General features: G+C 44.3%; 1 protein-coding gene across 5 annotated transcripts in view; it reads left to right on the top strand.

The window, feature by feature from the left end:
• Positions 1-2589, top strand: part of CROCC2 (ciliary rootlet coiled-coil, rootletin family member 2) — a 93631-nt gene extending 91042 nt beyond the window's left edge. For all 5 annotated transcript variants that reach the window (XM_035133879.2, XM_060274571.1, XM_060274572.1 and 2 more), the window contains one exon: positions 114-2589. In XM_035133879.2, the coding sequence (XP_034989770.2) occupies positions 114-197 (84 nt within the window). In that variant the 3' untranslated portion in view covers positions 198-2589. The remainder of the gene's footprint in view (positions 1-113) is intronic.
• Positions 2590-10057: the final 7468 nt, after the last annotated feature.

A 10057-nucleotide genomic window follows, 5' to 3' on the forward strand; every position in this document is an offset into this window, starting at 1 on the left:
ATGGTGCCCAGACAGGATGAGCCAGAGATAAGAATAGAGGTTTAAATAGTGGAACAGAGCAGAATAGTGGTTTATATGAACGTAGCCCTATTTGTCAACATGTGTTTCCCCAGGTGAATGCTCTGAAAGAGCAGCTGGATCAAGAAGTGAGAAGACGACAAGCCTACATGAGCCAGAAACTTCACACTGGGAAATGATTCAGAAAGGAACATTGTGCCCTGATCCCAGACAACCAAACACAGAACCAGCCTTCAGGAGACTCCTTGCAGCTCAAGCATTGGATTTATCAATCTCCTGCATAAGAGTGCTCAACTGATTCATGGTCTGAGAAACCAGAGCTCCCGGACCCACAGTGCTAGGGAGTAATATCTCCCCCACCCGAGGAGTACATACCCTGAAGACTTGGAAGGCACAGTCAAGACAGCAAATGACTAGGCAGCCTGCAGCCAAGAGGAAACCCTGCTGTGGGGGCAGCTGTTCTCTCTAAGATGCTTGGAACCCAGGGCACTGATGCTTAACTAATTAATTTAGGACATTTGACGAGGGCATTCTCTGTTGTTTGGTTTTCTGGGTAGAGTATCCCTGCATGATCCCCGTAAGGTTTTGTATTCAGGCTGTACAAATTGGAAAATTCCACAGCCCAGATAGGAGCATTTATTATTGAAATACCTCTGCATTTCCATCACTGACCGGGTTATTTTATTATCCCTCAGGGTTTGGAAGTTGCTGTCAAGTACTTCCTGGTGCCTCGTGCTGTAGCCATACCTGTTTAGTCAGTGGCATCCATGGTGATGGCGGCTGTCTGCCAATGATGTCACAGATCCATATATCACATGCCCTTCTGCAAATGAAGGAGGCAGGTATTTCTGCTGCCATCCAGATCATACTGTGCTATAAAGAGTAGTTTTGAAGCAGAGTGTGAACCACACCCAGGGATTGATCAAATCCTTTGCTGTGTCTATGAACATCAAGCCATTTTCATGGTGGCAGGTGGCTGAGATTAGCTCAAAGCCAAGCCATCTTATGACTTGCTGGCCCCAAGACATGTCAGGGTGTTAACATTCAACATTCCACCCACTCTGCCGGCTGACAGGCTCCAAGGAAATCCCTTTAGGAATCAAACTTTGGTTTCCTTGGTGATGACAGGGAAACCATCTTGGAGCTGCTGCGAGTGTCACCTGTTAGCATTGTTCCACATTTTTTCCTCGTGAATGTTTGTTTTTCCAAATGTGGTACTGCGAATTATTAAAAATAAAGAACCACTTCCTAAAGAAACCGAGGAGAGCAATTTCCACTGTGCTAATATATAAATACTGTACATTCTGTACTGGCTTATTTAATATTTGTCATGTAGCCCTGAAACTTACCATTTTAAACAAAACAAAAAAAAGAGTTTTGTGGCACCTTTTAAGAGTAACAGATTTACTGCAGCATAAGCTTTCATGCCAATTCCAGTGGACTGTAATTCACAAAAACATGGGCTACAATTAATCTGTTAGTCTTTCAGGGGCCATAAGATTCACCCCATCCGCTACAGCTCCCCACATACCATCTCTCACACACTTTTCAAGGGTCCCCCAACTCTGGAGAGGATTGGGGAGTCACAGCAGAGCAGAAGGTGTATATGTGAAAATTGCCTTCTTGCCGTGCCCCACCCCTCCTGACAGAAGCCTCCTCTGCATTAAAGAGCTTTCCGTCATCAGAGAGATACCACTGGATAAAATACTTGCTGTTTTCTGTTGCAACAGACTAACATGGCTGCTCTTCTGAAAGTTGTATAAAATAATTGTCCTCCTTCTTATCGTAGAGTTGGAAAGGGGCCCAAGTCATCGTCCAACCCCCCCCCCCCTAAATGCAGGAATCTCAACTGAAGCATCTAAGCCATCCAACCTCTGCTTTAAAAACTCCAGTGAAGGAGATTCCACATCCTCCCAAGGGAGTCCATTCCACTGTCAAACACCTCTTACTCCCAGAAAGTTTTTTTCTAATGTTTAGTCAGAATCTTCTTTCTCCAACCTATCATTGTTTACAAAAATGCATATATTTGGGGGGAAATGCACAAAAAATGAATAGCTTCATAAAAATGCATATATTTGGGGGGAAATGCACAAAAATGAATAGCTTCATAAAGAATGGCGTACAAAAATCCGTAACATTGTTTTCAAAAATGTGCATATTAATCATTTCTTGGGAGAAATTCTACTAAAAAGCTGGTGAATTTTTATGAGTTTTCTTTAAACAACCAAAATCACAAATTACTGCAGAAATGTGGGAAACTGAATTTAGGATTGGGAAAAATTAGTAACTGAAAGATTGACAGATCTTTCCATCCCTAGTTGCAGTAAATTATTTGGGCTAAACGTCTGAAGTAAGGTGCTAGTTCCTTAGGACTAGTTCTGATCCTGCGCTGGTGTCAAACCACGATTCTATTCACTTCTGCTGGGAAACACGCATGCACCCAAACAGTGCTGTTTAAATGCATGTAAATTAGGATTAATTTAGTTGAACTGCCACAAACCTTATATTGAGTGACTAACAATGGCAGATGACTTTCCAACCTTTCAACCTTGAGCAAATAAGTCAAACTGTGGTCCATGTAATCCACAGAGAGGCTGCAGAACAATCAGAATATCTGCAGGTGGTCCTGCATTTGTTTGATTTTTTTTCTGAGCAGAGATTGAGGCCGTTCTGATCAGGGCCAAATTTACTGAGCCGCTAACAAGGCATTACCCTGAGCCCCATGATTGTCATGATATGCTACTTGTGCAGTCTATTGATCTTTCCCTAAAACTTTGCCAGGTAAAGGGACACCACTCAGCATAGCTGCCAAGTCTCCTGTTTTTTGTGGGAAACCCCCATATTTAAACCTGTTTCCCGCTGCTATCCTGAATAGAGAAAAATCGCGTAAATCCCCCGGATTTCCTACCTGCCAGGGAGGCTCCTTCTGCGCATGTCTGGACATGCATGTCTGGACATGCGCAGAACCGATTTTGGGTGCCCATGTCTGGGCACCGGAAATTGGGCAGCGCCAGCACCGGAAGTTGCTTCTACACATGTCCAGACATGCGTAGAAGTGACTTCCGGTGCCACGCCGCTGCTGATCCCGGATTTTTCTTACCGGGAGTTGGAGGGTATGCCACTCAGTCCCCTGGCTCAGGGCCCTTGACTTGCATAATATGTCACTGGTTCTGACAATGGTACTGGGACTGAAGTAGGGGAAGGGGAGTTCACGAAGGAGTCCACTGAGATCCCCAGCAGTTTGCAAGTGGTCTATTGGGGGGGGGGAGTTTGGGAACGCTGGCCTAGACCATTAAGTGCCAGATAGCAAAGGGGATGGTATGCCAGCCGTAGTTGCCATATGTATTAGGAGAAGTTGAACGCTGCCCAGTTTCCACCACCAGGTTTTGAGCTATCCATAGGCACAGAGCTGGGAATCCCAGAAAATGTCTATCCATCGCTGGCACAATCAGGCTTTAGTGAGGGAAACTTTCCATGGGGGAATTTAGCTAATCTGCTGCTGTTCCTTCTGAGCCCTGCTGTTCTTTTCTGCTCAGTTTCAGTTCTTACACAGGAATCTGTTCCTTGGCCTCAGTTCAGCATTGAAACGGACCTTGCAATAATTACTACGGCGGATATTTCGATTGCCTTTTTATTGAATACAATCACAGTTTCAAAGCATGTTCCCAGTGGGAAAGAGTTTTATCTTCAGAATGTTGGAAGCTAAACACTCGGTTGCCGCTACCAACAAACCACTGCGCGTAGGACCACTTTTTTTGCTACAGATACTCAAAGTATAATAGCAGTTGCAATGGTGTGGTCTTAAGAAAAGAAGAATGCAAAGGGATTAAACATGTCAGCTTTGTTCTGCCACTCCCCCCCCCCCCCCGATCACAAGCTTTGCAGAAGAATTTAGAGCTCAGGCTAGTAGCACTGAAGCTGAGAAACCGAAGCCTTGAATGTAGTGCATTAAAGTAAGTCCTCCCAAAAGCCAATGGGACTAATTTAAATGTACTGGCCACAAATCCTGCAAACCTTAGCTAAGGCTAATACGATTGAATTGTATCCAGCTCCATTCCAAACTCTGCCCAGGGAACAGCAGGGTGCTGTATGTGCACCCTGAAGCTCATGCCAGCTGGGGTGGAAGGTGGGGATGTTGGGAGGAGGCAAAATGCTTTGGGACCCTTGAACTGGCACAGCAACTGGGCTCAAATTGGGACCAATGTCACGGTGTGATGGCAATGGGGCAGATCCCAGAGCTTGGGCTGCCCTTTGAAAGCCCTGTGCCCATCGCCGGCGCACTGCACCGGTGAGGCGACCTGAAGTGGCCCGCCTCAGGCAGCATGCTTTGCAGGGGGTGGGAAACCCCGATTCCCCCACTTTCACCACCATTTATCCTCCTTTCTTCCAGCAGCCACCCCTCTCCAGCTTCTGCAGTGGCAGCTTCCAAGTGTACTTTGGGTAAGCTAAAGACACAGCTGTAAGCCAAAGCTGTGGAGAGCAGCAACAGCACCTCACGGAACACCCCCATTTCACCAAGACTCATCCAAAAGGCATTCCCACAGAGCGGCTGTGTTGCTGCTGGTCTTCCACCCCTAGAGCAGTGGGGAGATTAGCACCAATGCCTCACAGAAATCCCTCTTTTTGCCAAGTCTCTCGGTGAAAGCGGGCATTCCTTCAGAGCGTCTGCACTGGTCTCACACCATGCTGGGGCCTGGCTTGGGGGTGGGTGTCGGCAGTGCGTCTTGCCTGAGCCACCACAAGGTTTCCGTCTGCCCTCGCCAGAGCCAATGGAGTGGCTTTGATGTTCCACAGATGGTGGCCAGCAGAGGCTGGTAGGGCTCAAACTCCTTCCAGCCTGGTGCAAAGAGCAGTGCCCGTTAGTTGAGCTTCACTCGCTTTTATAGCAATGGGACTCGTTGCATTGATTTTAGTGGAAGTGAAGTTCAGGTAACAGTCTGGATCCAACTCATTGTCTTATACATACTTACTTGGGATTAGGGCCAAAATGCATAAGGCCTTTTGGTAAATGGACATAGGAATGGCCTGGATGTTCCATTCAAGGCAACAGAGTGGAGCATGTCAGCCCAATCCTACCATAGTCATTTTCATTCAGAAATAAGTCCTGCTGATCTCAGGCTGGTTTTTAGGTAAGTAGACATAATATTGCACATATTAATTACATATGTACATGGAACGTAATTGTAGTAACTTTTGTTGGATTGTATTAGGTGTGATAAGTGAAAGAACTCAGCTCCATCATTAGAGCATGAGACTCTCTTAATCTCAGAGTCATGGGTTGGGGTCCCACTCTGGGCAAAACTTCCTGCATTGCAGGGGGTTGGGCTACATGAGCCTCATGTTCCCTTCCAACTCTACAATTCTATGGTTTTATTATTCTGTTTTAAGTGCTATTTATCATGACCATATTGACAGCTTGAAAAATGAGGGTTGCGACTAGGATGACCCAGACCACACTTACTGCAACATAACTTCACAGTTTTTCAGCTATTTTGCAAGATAAATATCCCTACTACTGTCTTCTAAACTGGAATCATGCATGACATAGTTAAGAACATAGCACAGCAAGCACACTGCTTTAATGCTTATTTAATTTGTTATCAATTCACACAGATCCCCTCATTCCATCTGAAAGCCCAACCCACAGCAAAAAGTTTGTGTTATGGTTGAGGGTGAGCCACTAAGCATCTTTCTCTGCTTCCTTAGTAGGGTAACCAACTTAGGTAACAAAAGCCATCCCATGAGAGGCTGCCAGTTTTTTCTTTCCACAGCTGCCGCCTGAGGCAGTTGCCTCACTCTGCCTAATGGCAGGGCCGACTCTAGATTGTGAGAACTATGGACCTGGGCAGCTGGAATGCGGTTTGCAATAATGAGGAATGGAGGAAAGAACAAAAGTACATAAGACAAGAAAGGGGAGGAATGCTAGATAGCTAAAGGGATTAGTATTAGAGATTAGTTCACTTTGTGGAAACAAAGCATGTATTTAAAGGCTCTGTACACTGTTCTTGTGGCTAGTTCTCATGTAACCTTTCCAATTATTTTCAAGACTCCCACCCTCGCCCCCCCCAAGTAGAAAACTGCATTAGTGGATACTAATCGGGGGTTTTGTGATGGTGGTAAAAATGCCCAAATATTTCTCCATGTAAAAATTGGGCTGAATAGGAGACTGCTTTCACAGGAATATTCACATATTTGAATGACATCTATGGACTCAGCTGTGGTTCAGAGAGAAGCAGGCACCCTTATTTGAGGATCCAGTTTAAACCATTCATTGCTTTTTTAAACAGATGGAACAGCCATGTGATGCCACAGCAGCATACTGGGATACATATTCATGGGAAATGTAGTGACCTCACTCACTGCTTGTACTACCATTTTCCCAGGGGAATGAAGCCACAAAAGGGAACACCAGGACTTGCCTTTTAATGTTCATGTTAACGGCACCATATGTCTGAAAGTGGGTACATGGCTTCAGTTAACTAGTTTCCAAATTACTAATAAGGAAAAGAATTTGTGCATGTAAAATGTGTCCACAGCCAAAGCTCTTCCCTCTGCATATGGAGGTGCTTTGCTCCTACTTCCGTGAAATGGAACTGCCTCCTTATGTGCAAATTGCCAAAAAGTAGGTGCAAGCCTGGTTCCAGCACTGCTGTCAAGAAGGAAAAAGGAGAGCACCTCCAGCTGGCTGGGACACTTCCCCTGAGACCTTCCACAGGAAGATGGGCAACCCAACTAGCAGGGAATATTTGAGAAGCTGCTCTTGGCTTACACTCCTCGGTCCAAAGATGTTTCTGTGTCAAGGGTGGGGGACCTTTTTCACCCCAAGGGTCACATCCTCTAGGCAACCTTCTCATGGGCCAGTTGCAAAGTGTGAGGAAGAATGAAGTCAATTTTTAGCTTTATGCAGTAGGCTTATTTCTACACCCATGCCCCTCTCTAGCCACCATCCAGGGGAGCAAGAAGCATTATCAGGGTTCAAGGACATCTTCCAGCCAAGCAAAAATTACTTAAGGCAGCTGCTAAGCAGGGCCAGCAGGGGTGTGTGGGCTTAGGAAGAGTCCTGAGGGCCAGACAAAGAGGTTGGAGGCCTTGGGCCTGATATTGCCTCCCTGCCCACACCTGTTGCATGACAGATTTGTGTTACGATTCAACCAGCAATGATCTCAGCCTGAGGCAGATAGGGGTCCCAGTCTGTTTTGCCTTTGGAATCATTCCCACTGTAGGAGTGTATGCTCTTCCCTTAAGCCCTTCATAGGGTGTGCATGGAGAAGAGAGACTATATGTTCTTCACTCAAGGCATCCAGGCTGAAGTTGGCTTCTTTCTCGCTTGGTTGCCCAAAACTTGGGCTGCCAATCTTCCATTTCCTCCTGCACTTCCAGTTCTCTATCTTTTCATGTTCACTTTGTTAGTAAGCTCCACGTTAGAAAAATCCTCTTGGTCCTCAGTTACTAATAACAATTCTCCCATCAAATCTCATCAGCTGGATCTCCTCAGCCATTCCTGACCAGGAATCTTGCAAGTGGCCTTCCACGTCCCTTTATTTGACCCCAAAAGCTTTTTAAGCATACATACCTCCCATGAAGAGGAGGCTGCACTTTGCAATTGTCCAGGGCTTCTCAGGCTAATTTCATGGCAGGCTTTAAGACAGGGTGGAGAACCACTAGCTTGTGGGCCATAAACAGTGTGCAGAGCCTTTCTGAATGGCCCATAAGACTCCTATTGTTTTAGGCCCCTAGTTGAAGTGGAAACAAGCAAACAAGCCGTTTGCTTTCCTTCAGCTTAATTCCAAACTCTGATGGGCAAGAAGTTGTCATAACTGAATAGCTGTCTCTGCTGCCAACATTCACTGGCAACATGAGGGCAACATCCATGTGCAACCCTCACTCCCTGCTGCTTTTGACGTAATTGCAGAGAACTTTTAAAAATGCAGAACTTCTGTACATAGATCAAGCCCATCTTTGGGACTCCCTCCAGTTCTTATTCCTCCAGTTTCATGGTCAGGGTGTCCATATATGAGACACTCATTTCCTATCCACAATTTCCAGGATATAGTTTGAAGGTGCATAAATGATGCAGTAACCTTATGTTATCAAACCTAAGTGCTGAGTGACCCTCTCTGGATAACTCTGTGTTCCATGGAAGAAAGACAGTACTGTATATAAATGTAATAGATAAAATCATTAGGGGGAAAGTGGTAATTTATAAGAAAGGTCAGAATCTTGTGAATACTTTTATCTTTCTTATTTGAATTAGGTGGGCTTTCCCAGGTTTGTACGCATATGTAGAAATGGGTATAAATAAATAAATGAGACCATTGCGAGTATAGTGGAGCCCTGAACTCTAATTTTTAATAAGATCCTGATGTTCCAGTTCTGTCATAGCATCATAAATCCACAGCAACAGTTTCAAAGTATTTGTTTACCTTATGCAGTCTACATGTTCATAATCATTAAGTGGGAAGCATTAAACAGAAAATCACTGCTCTGTTTGAGATCTAAACTGAACTTGTATTTAAATTTATTTGTATTCTAATTGAGTGTGTCATGGGGCTTTCATAGCTCTGTGAGGGTGTTTTGTGCTACCTTTGCAATAGAAACTTGAGCCTGCTAGATAAAATGTTTTGCTTAAGATAAATGTTGCATTATTCCTAAACAAAGACAAAGGGCTACTTGAGGTTGGCATGTAACTGAAAATGTCACATTGCTACAAATACTTTCCCGAGAATATTTTTAGCACCACAAAACTGCAGTGTGGTATTTACTGTTAAAATATTGCATACCCTGACTTTGAAACTGTACTTTATTTAGTTCAGTGACAGTTCAGGTGACAGATCAAGTGGCGTATGGTATGCTTTACCCACCTCGTCATATAAACTCTGGGAAGATTCAAAATTCAATCTGGAGAGTGAAGTATAGGAGTACAGAAGGAACGCAGCCCTGAGTCAGAATATCTTCTGGTACACCTCTCCCAATATGAACCTACTGGGCCTTCAGATCTTTATCTGAGACCCTTCTCCAGGTCCTTCCTCTGAGGTAGGCTAGGAGGTAGGTGGCAATGGAGGGGGCCTTTTTGTTTTTGCTTTGACTGCCCAGTGACGTCTGCCTGGTGTTTTGGGGCCAAGTAAAGACTTGTCTCTTTCCCCAGGCCTTTAATGGGCTGAGCTGATTCTGTTTTATTGCCAGTGTACTGCCAAAGCTTCCTATGGCTATTGGCAAAGGTTGCATATTGTATTCAAGAGTGCTTAGGTTTTATATGATTTTTCTTCTTCTTTCTCTTCATTGTAGAATGTATCTACATCTATGCTTTAAATGCTGGAGATGTTTGAGGTAACTGGCAACTAATAAGTTTAATCAATAATTACTATTACATAAAAAATAAGGGTCATTTTATTGGTTTATTTGCATCTCTTTGGAATGTGAGTACTGAGCAACAATGCAATTGTATGCATGCTTAATCATGAGTAAACCCCACTGAGTTCAATACCCACTAGGTAAGTGGGTATAAGAATATAGCCTTAAGCATTATTCCTATCCCTTTGTCCAAGGGAGGGTGAATCCTGTTTGGACTCAGTTGTGATTTTGATTGGTTTTACGACCAGTATTAATTAGTCTGGGGATGTTTTATAGTAATTCTCAATAAGAATATGCAGAATAAAGACAGAAAGTTGAATTTGCTGGTGAGACAGAGAAGCTAGATTATATTTATGATTAATCAATGGTTCCCATCAGGAAAATGCTAAGGGTGGTATTGTGTTTTACTCAAAGCAGACACACTGAAATTAAAGGCCTTAAACTTAGTCATATTCATTTATTTCAGTGGTTCTACTCTATGGTTTTCCCAGTAGTGATGTATGGAAGTCAGAGCTGGACCATAAAGAAGGCTGATCGCTGAAGAATTGATGCTTTTGAATTATGGTGCTGGAGGAGACTCTTGAGAGTCCCATGGACTGCAAGAAGACCAAAGCTATCCATTCTGAAGGAAATCAGCCCTGAGTGCTCACTGGAAGGACAGATCCTGAAGCTGAGGCTCCAATACTTT

Source organism: Zootoca vivipara, chromosome 5 (assembly GCF_963506605.1).
Source record: "Zootoca vivipara chromosome 5, rZooViv1.1, whole genome shotgun sequence".
In the NCBI taxonomy this organism is placed as follows: domain Eukaryota; kingdom Metazoa; phylum Chordata; class Lepidosauria; order Squamata; family Lacertidae; genus Zootoca; species Zootoca vivipara.